General features: G+C 34.6%; 2 protein-coding genes across 2 annotated transcripts; one reads left to right on the plus strand and one right to left on the minus strand.

The window, feature by feature from the left end:
* Positions 1-489: 489 nt before the first annotated feature.
* Positions 490-2,934, plus strand: LOC121748437 (polygalacturonase QRT2-like). Its single transcript, XM_042142797.1, has 9 exons — positions 490-749; positions 820-951; positions 1,036-1,197; positions 1,316-1,342; positions 1,428-1,635; positions 1,736-1,817; positions 1,912-2,020; positions 2,255-2,371; positions 2,466-2,934. Exons 1-9 carry the CDS (start codon positions 549-551, stop codon positions 2,697-2,699), a joined length of 1,272 nt encoding a protein of 423 aa, XP_041998731.1. The 5' UTR covers positions 490-548; the 3' UTR covers positions 2,700-2,934.
* On the minus strand, positions 2,882-7,244 carry LOC121748436. The gene is made up of 3 exons (XM_042142796.1): positions 6,931-7,244; positions 5,959-6,296; positions 2,882-4,928 (listed from the first exon to the last, which is right to left on the minus strand). The coding sequence occupies exons 1-3, from the start codon at positions 7,133-7,135 to the stop codon at positions 3,012-3,014; spliced, it is 2,460 nt and encodes an 819-aa protein (XP_041998730.1). The 5' UTR covers positions 7,136-7,244; the 3' UTR covers positions 2,882-3,011.
* Between the last annotated feature and the right edge of the window lie 6,370 nt (positions 7,245-13,614).

Below are 13,614 nucleotides of genomic sequence, written 5' to 3' on the forward strand. Positions count from 1 at the left end.
TTAAATTAAGTATTACCACTATTTCTACAAATAAATGTTAATTCTAAAAGGACAGGTCCAATTGTGAAATCTTTTAATTATACCACCTACTTAGATTCCATTTTACCAAATCTGAACTTACCCCTAGTCGAGATTGTCACGCCAGAATTTAGCTTCCACCTTAATTAAAATATTACCTATTGTAAACTAAATTATACGCTTCATTATTGTTAGCAATTTTTCTTGCACCAACTTTTCACTTAAGTGGGCTTTTGCCAATTATAATATTCCTAATTGCTACATTTTCACAAACAACATACTAATATATAGAAAAATTGGTAAGGAAACACAATATATTCCTAATTTTCCATAGTTGAAATATACCTACTGAAGACTGAAGAGTGGTCAAATCTATCTCTAAAACCAGAATATGCAAACGTGAACATTATATATACCAATATCTATGATGCTCATGAAATAGATGCATTGTTCTCTACTTTGTTGAGAAGCTACACACACACATATATCATACATACACACTTCAAAATTGTCTCCTTTTTTAGGAGGAGATGAGGCCAACAACTAGTTATGTTGTTACAACATTTTTAATAATTTTGATTTGTTCCTCATCCTCATGTCTTGCCAAAAAACATTCCCATCACCACAAAACGAAACATGATAAGAAACCGGCACCTCCAACTGCTCGAAAACAAGTCTTGGATGTTGAAGATTATGGAGCTAAAGCAGATGGAAAATCAGACAATTCTCAGGTATTTATATGCATACATACATTATAAATTATACATTATAATATTGATATGGTTTATATTGTTTTTGAAGGCATTCAAGAAAGCTTGGGACAAAGCTTGTAATTCTTTGGAATCAATAAAAATTTTGGTGCCGAAAGGCAAAGTTTACTATGTTAAACACGTAGATTTTACTGGTCCATGTTACTCTGGTATTTCGATGGAGGTACGTTTGTAAACTTGCACTACTTTGAATAAATAAGGATAATTAAACATTTTTTTACAAATAATTAAGATTTTATTTTTGTAGATCCAAGGAACAATCAAGTCTTTTGCTAAGATGTATGATACCCCTAAAAGACTTTGGATTAAGTTTGAAGATGTAAGAAACATGGAAGTTTTTGGTGGTGGAACAATTGATGGTAGTGGTGAAGTATGGTGGAAGAATTCTTGCAAAATCAAGAAGACTAAGGTATGCAATAATAAATAATTATACACAATAGTATTTCCTTTATATATTACTCCTATAAGGTTTCTTTTGTTGTGTTATTTTATTGACCATATATTTGTGTTGTTTGTCACATTTGTAGCCTTGTCAAAGCCAAAGTGCACCAACAGTAAGTTTCTTGAAAATCTTTTCCAATTTCTCAAAATTTGGAGTTGAAAAATGAAAATCCAATTGATGTTTTGTTTGTGATGCAGGCTTTAACCTTCAGAAACTGCTCAAATCTAACACTAAGCAACTTGAGGCTTCTCAATGCACAGCAGATGCATGTGATTTTCCAGGACTGCAACGACGTCGAAGCTTCGAAACTTGTAGTGGAAGCACCAGAGCACAGCCCCAACACAGATGGAATTCATATCACAAGAACTTCCAACATTAAAATTTTAGATTCTCAGATCAGAACAGGTGATTTGCACATCAGTTAGATTATGGTTGTGACTATATATTTTCTTAAATAATGTAAAAAGGTACTGATTAATTACTGCTTTTTATTGGTTTCAATTAGGTGATGATTGTGTTTCCATAGTGAATGGATCAAGAAATGTTGACATTAGAAACATAGCTTGTGGACCAGGCCATGGCATCAGGTAATTAATTAATATTTTTGCCATTCACAAACCATTATTTGTAACTCAAGAATTATTTCCATAGCTAAAAAGGCCAAAACTATTGATTTTGCAGCATTGGAAGCTTAGGTGAAGACAACACAGAAAATTATGTTTCAAATGTATTTGTGAAAGGAGCTACGTTTACAGGAACGACAAATGGTGCCAGAATAAAGACTTGGCAGGTTAATTAAATTCCCTAACCCTAAATATTGCATGGAAATTAATAATTTCTCATAATTTTAGATGGCAGTATTATAGCTAGCTGTAGCTGAACAAACTTTAAAACATAGTATATTTTCTGTCAAACATTAAATTCTTGAAATTCAATTTATTGACTGAGAACTATTAATTTAAGTGAATTAACTTGTAAAAAAATATGGAGTGCAATTAATGTTAATACTATTATTTATTTGCAGGGAGGCAGCGGAATTGCAAGGAATATAGTGTTTGAAGACTTACTGATGAGGAATGTGCACAACCCAATAATCATAAATCAGTACTACTGTGATAAAAATAAAAAATGTGATAAAAAGGTACAGTACATTTTATTAATTACATTATCACCACCATTTTCCATTACCATAATGTTTATTTAAATTCTTTGATATTTATGAAAATGAAATGCAGAAATCGGCAGTGCAAGTAGAGAATGTAGTATACAGGAACATCAGAGGAACAAGTGCTTCAAAGGTGGCCATAAATTTGAACTGCAGTGAATCAGTTCCATGCAAAAACGTTGTGCTACAAAATGTGATGTTAACTGCTCAACAAAAAGGAGAAAAAGTTGAAGCTTCTTGCAACCATCTTGCTACGCAAACCACCAAGCTCAATTCACTCCCAAGTTGCTCCCTCAACAACTAAATTCATCTACGGCGCTCTATTATCTCATCTCGTATTTCATTTCATCAGCCTACGTCATCACCAACCCCGAGCCTTAGAAGGCTATACGGAGAGTTGTAGTTTTCTTGCCTAGATAGTTTTGTTCATTATACTTCCCTTATCTTAGGATACGATTAGTCATAGTTTTATTTCTGTAATTCCGATTATTTGAACCTTATCTATAAATTGGATACACGAATTTTGAAATAGTCTCATACAAAGAAAGGTTGCAGCACATGCGATTTTATCCATATTATCATATATACATGCGACGACTCAATATTCTCAAAAGTATTAAATGAGACTTACAGCCATTTCCGAGCTGCTTGTAGGAGATAGACTGTGAGATGGTGCACCCTCCAAATGTGAAGTGACTGTCGTGTCTTCAGCAGAAACTTCAAGATCTACCAGAAGGCAATTTTTTGACAAAACATCTATTGTTTCATGCCCATCAATGCAAACACCATCGAGAGGAGCTTCAATATTCGATTCTGATGCTTCATCATCTAGAAGAGCTTCAAGGGCAGACTTGGCACTCATGCGCAACTCAGAAGTGAACTTCACCTCTAAAATAGGTAACTCGAAGTCTAAAAAAGAAGCAACGTGAGAAGGGCCAGATACATGCTCTGTATCATCTTCACTGCTTTCTACTGCAACGTGTTGCTGCTCAGATTCAGAGACAATCTCGGCCTCCTGTCCTATGATCTCTTCTGAAGCAGCATCCTGATCATCGGGCTTACTACTTAATTTTCCTAGGTTACTCTCATCAGAAATCTGATGCATGCTGGTATCCGTTGAGTCTTTGGCTGGACTAGGTGCAGAACTGCTAGTGATTTCATCACGACCCCTGGTAGTATTCCCTTCAAAGTAAGTCTCTATCACATTTACTTTGGAGCTCGTATTCAAGCATCCATTAGAAGCAGCAGGGGAGTTACTATTAGATGGTGAACCTAACTCATCTGTGCTTTCTTTTATACCAAAATCAGACGTGTCAGCAGAATTATTGCTAAGAGAGACCATCTCATTACCAAAGTCCACTTTCTCCTTTTCAGTAACAGAATCCACATCGAACAAGGACTGGACAGAATTTAATTGCTCCTCATCGCCAGTTTCTTCCAAAGTAAAATCAGGAGCCTCGATTGTAAAGACTTGAACATTTTGTGATGACTCTGTACAGCCACTCTCTGCAGCAGGGAATTCTCTAGTCTCTGTCTGACAAAATTTAGCATGCCCCTGATACTGAATTTCCTCATTTTCATCACCAAGGAGACTGATAGGTATTTGTATAGGTTCAGAAACTGCACTAGACATAAATCCGTTAAGTGCTGCTGCCAAAGCATCATCGATCGACAATGTTTTCTTCGGTTCCACACGAGGAGAATCCTCCAATGGTTTCAAATCATCATTATCTTCATCCTCTTCACTATATGAAAATTCAGGAGCTGTTATGATAAGGCCAGGATTAAAATTTGCCTCAAGGGAGTCAGGCAGGTCATCACTTGTAAAATCCTTCTTTTCAAGTTCATTATTGTAGAAAGAGCTTGTGTCTGATCCACTGCAAGAAAATGCAGGGGCAGAGATTCTTGTGCAATGTGGCAAACCAAACTCATGAGAACTCTTGGCAAGTTTCTCAAGTTGATTCTCAACTTGTTGAAGCCTTTCCTCTATCCTCTCTATTGGCTTCAACATTTTCTCTTCAAACCTCAAACATATATCTTCCACTCTGCTCAGTCGAGAGACGAGCTGTTCCATAGCTGTTTCAAGATGACTTGGCTGAAAATTATTTCCATTTGCCGCCATACAATATTTCTTTGCAGAAGTGTGTTGCTGATGTTCAGCTGACTCAGTATTATCCTTACAAACTTCCTTTGGCTTCAGAACTTGTTGAGGAGAATCAATTCTGTCGGTTGTTGTTGGTACCGATTCCAAGTTACTATTCTTAAGCACTTCATCAGATTTTTCTTGAGCTCGGCTTACACCTGATTTGGATAACTGCAGAAGGGTTGGCATGAACATGGCCATAAGAGAATTTTGTGCCGAGCCTCCTGCCAGCGCAGCCCCATTTCCAGAATCAGTTGACTCCACAGGGTCCACAAACACATATACTTCATCCACATATACATGTCCTTTGTCATGAAGTGATAATAATCGAATTGTAAGCGACAAACAAGGCTCTGAATCACTTATTTGTGCTGTAGCCTCATAGAAGTCCTGCACAGAAGTTAAAATGAAGCACTATAATCAGTTTCTTGTACAGAGATTGACACTTCATGAACAAAGTACAGTCAACATGTGGATTCACCATAGTAACTCAAGTTAAGAGGTTGAAGAAAAATTATAAAAATAACAAATACACAACATGAAATTTTTGGGCTCTGTTGTATGCAAAATAGAAAACTACTACATGTTACCGGTACAGTAATGAATGCATGAAAGGCTTATAGAAATTCCGAATGCACTATGGATCCCCTCCAAACGTATCCTAGTGGCTAATGTGGTAATTCATCAAGTAATAACCAGTAAGAAAATCCTTCATGGGAAGGTAATTGCAGAGGGAGCATAGGGAGAAAAGTGATCAATTTATTCAGTAATCTTCTTTAGAGCAGAAAAAACAGCATTCATCTAGCAATGATCAAATGCAGAGTATAAGAGGCAGAAGTAGTTTTTCTATTACTAAAACATTTCACATCCCCAAATAGTGAATAAATGAAAACTCTCAATATATACCTGCATATTATCAAATACTACCTCCGTCCACCAAAAAAGACTTGTTTTACCATTTTGGGCCGTCCACCAAAATTAGACCAATTCTAAAAATGGAAAGTTTTAAACATTACCAACACTACTAAAAATATGGACCTCACAATCCACTAGCACTACTCTCATTACCTTTTCCCTCACTCTCTTACTTTACTAATTGTGCACTAAAACCCGTGCCATCTACAACTTTGTCTATTTTTTGTGGACGAGGGTAGTAAGAATCACCACTAATTATATAACTTAAATGCATAGACTACTAAAACTATAGGCTTAATATAAATAATAGAAAACTACAAGTAAAAGCTTTTCGAAATATTATTGTTCACAAGATAACAAGAAAATATATTGGGAATACATGCAGGTGTGCAAAATTCACAGATTGAAAGTTGGAATGGGCATTAGTTTGGTAGAGTAATTGAACCATTTTTCAGTGTACAAAATGCACCACTTTGATGCAAAGAGTTGAAGATTTCACGTATACCTGTACATTGTTCACTCCAATGGTACTGGTCTTATCTGAAGCAGGGCTGCTCCCAGTCCCAGGGACTTTTATGTTAACCCACTCATCCTCACTTGTGGCAGTACTTCCTCCACTTGAAGCAGTTTCTGCAGCTACGTCTCCTGATAAAGAGTTCCCATGCTCCTCTGCTTCAACACAACTGGTTTGGAGAACTTTGTCATCGCGTTCAGCAACACCACACCGAACAGTAGAGAGATACTCATTTATACTATTAGGAGAAGTTGCATAATAGATCTCATATGCGCGTGCAGTGCTCCGAACATATATTTGGCGAACCTCATACTTTTGCTTAAAACATACTGCAAAAAATGATGTTCCAATTCATCATAAGACATTTCTATAAGTTTACAAGGACCAAATGGAACCAGAATTAAATGAAAATTTATATAAGATCTATGAACATAAGTATATTCATTTCCCGAACACTATATCCTCCTAAACAGAAGCTAAATTATCCAACTCTTTTTCTGGATTTATTGCATTACATGAAGATGATAGTATGCAATACAGCAAATGAAGAAAACAAAACCTTCGATGCAGAACCACTAATACAGTTTGCCAGTATTATCAAGCATAAAGTACCAGTTGAAGCGAAACACCAAATTTCTTCTCCTTATAGAAAACACGAACTCAATGAAAATGCACCAATCAATCAAATTGCAAAAAAGAAAAATAAATTCTAATAGTACACTGAACACGTAAATCAGGAGGGGACAATCGATAGCATAAATTCATGATCTAAGCTTACTCCACCCCGATACTCCAAAATTTTCAAAAACAACGAATCAGATAATGATTTAAACCTACAGTCACAACAAAATATATAAATCGACGATAAAAGGCGATGCGATGTAAATCAAAACAACGCGCTAGCAGCGATGGCATATTTGAAAATTAAAAAAATAAACAAGCAAACAGGAGGAGAAAACATACTCTTAATTTCACAGTGACCGAAATCGGGGCTAGGAGGCTTGAGAATCAGTGGAATTTTAGTGGCTATGTTTTCCGAGTAAGGCTCTGCGATCGGGTGGTCGGAGGACTCGACGGTGACAGTAGATTGGAGAGAGCCGTGAGCGATGATCCAATTGGCTTCATGACTCCATTGAATTGGAATTGCAGTGGATTCGTCTGATTCCATCTCTCTCTACCGATTATGCGTTAGGGTTTAAAGTGAATGTTGATGAAAAAAGCAAGAGAGCGTCGTCTCTAAGAGTTCCGTTGCGTGTTATCTACACTAGTATCAGGGAATTTTCTTCGTACGATATAAAAAAGTATCAATTAAATAAATAAAATAATAAAAGTATACACAGTTTATATATACATCACAGACAAAATTATATAGGGTTTAGATAGATTACAAATTATAAAATTCAATATGTAAAATCAACTCTATTAAAAAGTTATATACCTTTATTTTGAACTAAATTTAATAAACTCAACCATCCTCATAGTCTCATTAAACATAGAGAGAGCGTCGTCTCTCTGAGTTCCGTTGTGTGTTATCTACACTAGTATTAACCTCCGTACTATGCACGGGACATAAGAATTTCAAATAATGAATACAAAACATAATAAAAATATAGAAAAGAAGAACTCAAAGCAATGTGAAGATATAAAAAAATGTACTACTCTGTAATGAATGTATTATTTATATACAATTTTAATTTATGATCCATGTGGAGTAAAAACAATAAAACTAATTACAAAAAGAATATGTGTAACTAAGGATCAAAGAATATAAGTTAATTAGAATAAATATACAAATAAAGAAAATATGCGTGAGTAAAGATCAAAGAGTAGAAATTGGAATAAGAAACGTACAATAACAGTATACTCATATTAGATAATTCAAAAAATATTTTAATTAATTAACTATAAATTTTAAAATAAATATTAACTAAAACAATTTAAAATATATAATACATATAGAGCAATCACACTTCAATGACATACTACAACTTCGTATAAAAATAGTAATATTATTTAAATATTCAGTTAAACTCAAGAATAATTAAAACTTTCGGTCATTCGATTGAATCGAATATAAAAAAATGTCTTTATTTTTATGAGGATGAAATTTTAAATATTTTAATTAAATAAATATAGCATGAAAATTAAATTATATATTTGTGTTGCCATTTAGTTTATAGATTAATTCAGAGAAGAAATTATTACAATTGTTTTGTCTAATTCCGGGGATCCTCTTAGAACAATTGTTTCAACGATATATCTGTCCTATATGAATCATGAAGAGTTGAGTAATTGTTTGCATGATCGTGTCATACTTGCTCCTACTTTAGAGGTTGTTGATGAATAAAATTTTAATTTTAACTTAAATAGAAGGCAAATTAAACTCTTTAGCACAATTCCAATTTTAAACTCTTTAGCACAATTCCAATTTTAACTCAAATAAAAGGCAAAATAACAATACATAAACTTAATTACAAAGATGAATTTAAATTAAAAAATATTTATACAAAGTCCAAAAAATTAATAGTTCAAAATTAAAACCTAATTTTTAAAACATAAATATAATGATATATACATAACACCCAATTTAAAACTATATTTTTATAAATTTTTTCAAAATCATAAAATCCAATACAAATAAAGCCCAAATAATACATTCCTTAGACTAAAATTTCAACACAAATAAACTTAAATAACAGTATACTCCATAAATTAATATTCCCTACAAACCCTACAGAAAAATGTGGCGCCCCCTCCCTTTCTCTTTCTCTCAGCGCCCCCCTCTCCCTTCCTCCGGACTCCTCCTCCTTTCCCTCTCACTCTTTTTCGGAGCTCTCTCCTTCCTCTGTCACGCCTCCCTTCCTCGCGGCGCTGCTCTGCTCTGCTTCCTCCCTCTGTCACGCTGTCCACCCGGCTTCCCTGTCGCTCGTTTCACGCCTCCGCTGCCTTGCTGCTGCCATTGCCGGTAAAGATCGGATCTTCGAAGTGGCGGCTCACTTTCTCGTAGCCAGTTGCCGCCACTACCCCGCCTCCATCAGCCTTGCCGCCTTCGTCACCCATCTTCGAAGCTGTCGCCGGCTTCCAAGATTCATGCTACGCTGCAATCAAAAATAAAATTTTCAGTAAATCAATCAATAATAATGCAGATTCAATTAAAGGTGCGTGTATGTATAGGTGTTTTATCTTGTTTGAGAAGCTAGTGTTTCATTAGACCAATTTTTTGTCCAATAATATCTGTCTCTTTTCTGTCCAATGTTGCCATTTTTTAAATGACCAAAAGGGTAAACCAAATAGCTTTGAATTTTCCCGCCAAAAAGGGCAAATATCAGGGAATTTTCTTCGTACGATATAAAAAAGTATCAATTAAATAAATAAAATAATAAAAGTATACAAAGTTTATATATACATCACAGACAAAATTATATAGGGTTTAGATAGATTACAAATTATAAAATTCAATATGTAAAATCAACTCTATTAAAAAGTTATATACCTTTATTTTGAACTAAATTTAATAAACTCAACCATTCTCATAGTCTCATTAAACATCGATAATTGACGATTTTAACAGTCACTAAAATTAAAAATAAAATTTTAAAAATAATTATTCAGAGATTCAAAATTCATCTATTATATAGTTATAATAGATATAGATAGATTATTGATGTATAAATGTATAGATGCATAAATTAATAATAAATGAGTTATAACTTTTTATCTGCCATTTTTATAAATTTGTCAATGTTAACAATTATTTTTTATTTTATACTCTTTCCGTCCCATAAAAATAGAACATTTTTTTTTTATTTTGGAATGTCCAATAATCTTATCTCCTTCTATTTTTTGTAACTTCCTCTCAAATAATGTTAATCGCATTTTCTTCTAACAATACCATAATTAAATTTTCTTTCTATCTCTCTCTTACTTTAATTAATTCTTATACCGTCTAAATGTTCATATTTTTATGAAACGGATGAAGTATTGTTTTTTATAAAGCAAATATAGTTTTGCCTTAATGTGAAGTGGCGTAGTGAAAGTTTAATTCTTGATTTCTTTTCTATAAATATGTTATACATAAACATGAATGATGTATAACGTATTTTCATGTGGTACAAACGAAAGTAGTTGACATTCGCATCTTCAAATATTACTAAAAAAATTTGACAAAAAGCAGAGTTGCCGATAAATGTGAAAGAATTCATCCATTAATTAATTTCATTAGAATGCAAATTGATGTAGGAAGAACACATTTACGGAAATTTATCAATTGTAAAGGGAATTGATTTGTAATTGATACTATCATCTAAGAATAGATTGAGAGACATGTATAGTTAATTAGAAGAATATCGATGATGGTCAAAATACAATGAAATAAGTAAAGCCTCAAATTCCCCGCCGATTACGTCGCCAAACCCTTCAATTGGCGGCATCTCCAGCTCTACCTCATCGCAATCATCCATCAGCTCCTCCGACGCCGGCCGCACCGCCGTCCACCTCTTCACCTCCCTCCAGTCCGCTGCCTTGCTCTTCGCCTTCCTCCTCTCCCGCTGGATCTCTTCTTTGCCTTCATCCCGGAGGGCAGCCACAAGCTGCTGGATGTGGTGAGCGGCATCGACCAAGTACGATTTGGATGACTCCAAGCTGAGAGCGGCCGCCATTCTCGACCTCATGTTTGTTGTTCATGGTAGTCCGTGCCAGATTTGGATCGTATGAAGCATTGTCAAATACATCCAATTGAAAGCTATGAGCCCTTCTATTCTGTAATATCTCCATCACTTTCTCCCGACCCTTTTTCCACCAAGAGGATTATCATTAAATTCCAATGTCAGATTCGAGTGAAACTACAGAAGCCAAAGTTTGATGATGAACAGTTTGCATTGCAGTTTGAAACACCACCACCGCCGGCAACCCTGGGCTCCGGCACTTAATCCAGATGTTATCATCACAACAAAGCTAACCGGACAATTATCTTCTCTGGGTTAACCTGATGAAGAGTGTAGTGTGTCCATGCGTTTTATAGGGTGAAATTTTAATGTTAAGGCTTGAAATTCCAGTAGCATTAAATTTGTGAGAGTAGCCATTCAAAGAAAATAAAAACGCTCTCTTAATTGACTCTAAATGTATATATTAAGAATAATTCGAGAATTATGAGATTAAAATTGTAATGCTTATTACATGGTAATTAGTACTCCATATAACAATGCATTGAATATTAGTACTAATACAATTATTACAGTTACAAATAAAGTGGAATTAAGGTAATTTAATAATTTTTTTATTGTATTTATATCCCTAGCATAAAAAGATTATTCAAAAGCTTTCAAAACTCATCTTTTATATATGTATAGAGGTCCATGCTCAATTGAGATTTTTTAGGCTAATTGAGAAATGAGATGCAACATCAGTCATTCATTTTTATTAAATGAATGGTCCAGATTTTGCCACACAAAAAATATTTTTAGATTAATTTATTATGAAAGGCCAGAATGGTAATTCACATCCCCCTCTCTTCTTCCCAAAAATCCTTTTTTCCCAAATCACTACCGCTAATCGACCCTCCATCTTCATCTTCATCCCTCCAATTTCGTCGACGACAATGGCGATTGCCGCCGCCATATCGCTGCTGCTGATCGCCGTCAAACATCCTCTTCGACTCGCAATCTCTCCTGCTCCTCCTTGGCTTGAATACGCCGCTGCTCCTCGGGATCATTGAGGCGAACCTCATCCTCTCAGCGCGCGATCTCCGCCAATTATTTTCTGTTGTTCTTCCTCTTCTCCTTCTTCGCAGCCTTCCTTGAATGATATTGCGATTCTCTTCCTCGAGATTGCTGATTTTTTTATGGAGATTTGCGATCTCGTCGGAATCTGCATTGTTAACTTCAACGAATTCGTTGCCGGAGGTTGAATTCGCGGATGTGTTCGATTCCGCTCTCAATTTGATCAGCGAGAGGTTCAATTCATCAAATCTTCAATTTGTTGGAGTTCATCAAATCTTCAATTCAGCAAATTCGTTGCCGAGAGGTTCAATTTGTTTTAAAATCTTCAAATATTGCTACTTTATTTTTTGGATAATAACTTGTTGGAGTTAATTGAATATTTGGTTGGAATCAATTGTCATTCATCAGCTTTTCACCGAAGCCGTTCACACATGATATTTTTTCCGGTGAGATTTGTGCGTGTTGCTTCTTCTATACAGAGTACTTTTTTGGTTGCTGCAAACGTGACTCTGAACAATATTTTGCTTAGTTTTGTTATTCTTATGCTTGGAGAGCAAAGACGAACTGTCGAATTCCTCCGATATATCGATCGCAACTGGAGTAATGCAATAATGAAATTTTGGCACAGTTTGTTGTTTTTGTGTTTTGACAGGGAGAAAATCGATGAGGTTCGTGAATTCACGAAGAAAATCATGAGAGAGAAGGAATCGACGTGTTATTTTTTTGTTGTTGACATTTTAATACGAGTTGTTGACATTTGATATTCTTGCTATTGATATGTGAATTACAAGTGTTATTTTTTAGTTGTTTACATTTTAATAGAGTTGTTGACATTTGATATTCTGGCTATTGATATGTGAATTATAAGCGTTATTTTTTAGTTGTTGATATTTTAATAGAGTTGTTGACATTTGATATTCTCGCTATTGATATGTGAATTATAAGTGTTATTTTTTAGTTGTTGACATTTTAATAGAGTTGTTGACATTTGATATTCTCGCTATTGATATTGTTTTTGAGTTGTTGACACTTTATACAAGTCGTTGACAAGCTGTTGACATTTTATGTACAGGCTATTAACATGTTGTTGACATTTTGCTATAAGTTGTTGACATTTGATATGTATGCTATTGACATATATTGTATGAACATGATGCCAGAACTTGTGTCAATTAAAAAAATTAAGATAAAATAGTTGTTATTTTTTAATTACAAGAATTGTTTTTGAGTTGTTGACACTTTATACAAGTGTTCGAATCGAATCCGTTTGATTAATGTCAACCTCCACCAACGAGCTATATAATTCATGTCAACGACCTATATAATTAATGTCAACAGCAACATTTTACGTATAAATTATGTCAATAACAACATTTTACATATAATTGACATTGTATATATGTAGTTGACATGGATTGTACATATAGTTGACATTACATGTGTGTAGTTGATATAAATTTTATATGTAGTTGACATGGATTATATATATAGTTGACATTGTATTCGTACTCAACAACAAACATTTTCATGTCAACAACTTATATAATTTATGTCAATAATAATATTTTAGGCAATATCACAAACACCTTATCTACACAATTCACAAATTCCAGCAACACAATCGAATTAACAACGGCATCCATATATTTCACAAATTCATCTACATATTTCACAAATTCATCTACATATTTCACAAATTCATCTACAAGTTCAAAGCGGGACCCACAAACCAGAAGAGAATCCATCCCCCAATCACGATGAAGTTGGAAGCGTAGGCGAATTTGTGAGCCAAAATAGCAGTCCTTTCTCGCCGACATACAACCCCACCGCCTTCTCACTCAAGCTCATCGATTCCCAATCCTTCGACGCTTGTTTTTTCTCTGCCGCTCTGCCTCCGCCGCCGTCGCCTTCCTCCTCCACCTTGAGCTGC

Source organism: Salvia splendens, chromosome 9 (genome assembly GCF_004379255.2).
Source record: "Salvia splendens isolate huo1 chromosome 9, SspV2, whole genome shotgun sequence".
NCBI lineage: Eukaryota > Viridiplantae > Streptophyta > Magnoliopsida > Lamiales > Lamiaceae > Salvia > Salvia splendens.

Bases quoted from the DNA above. Each gene is read 5' to 3' on its own strand.
- LOC121748436 (XM_042142796.1), bottom strand. From the start codon at position 7,135: ATGGAATCAGACGAATCCACTGCAATTCCAATTCAATGGAGTCATGAA. The intron at 6,297-6,930 runs GTATGTTTTCTC...CATTTTTTGCAG, and splicing joins CGGTCACTGTGAAATTAAGA to TATGTTTTAAGCAAAAGTAT. The intron at 4,929-5,958 runs GTATACGTGAAA...ACTTCTGTGCAG, and splicing joins TTGGAGTGAACAATGTACAG to GACTTCTATGAGGCTACAGC.
- LOC121748437 (XM_042142797.1), top strand. From the start codon at position 549: ATGAGGCCAACAACTAGTTATGTTGTTACAACATTTTTAATAATTTTG. The intron at 1,198-1,315 runs GTATGCAATAAT...TCACATTTGTAG, and splicing joins GCAAAATCAAGAAGACTAAG to CCTTGTCAAAGCCAAAGTGC. The intron at 2,372-2,465 runs GTACAGTACATT...AATGAAATGCAG, and splicing joins ATAAAAAATGTGATAAAAAG to AAATCGGCAGTGCAAGTAGA.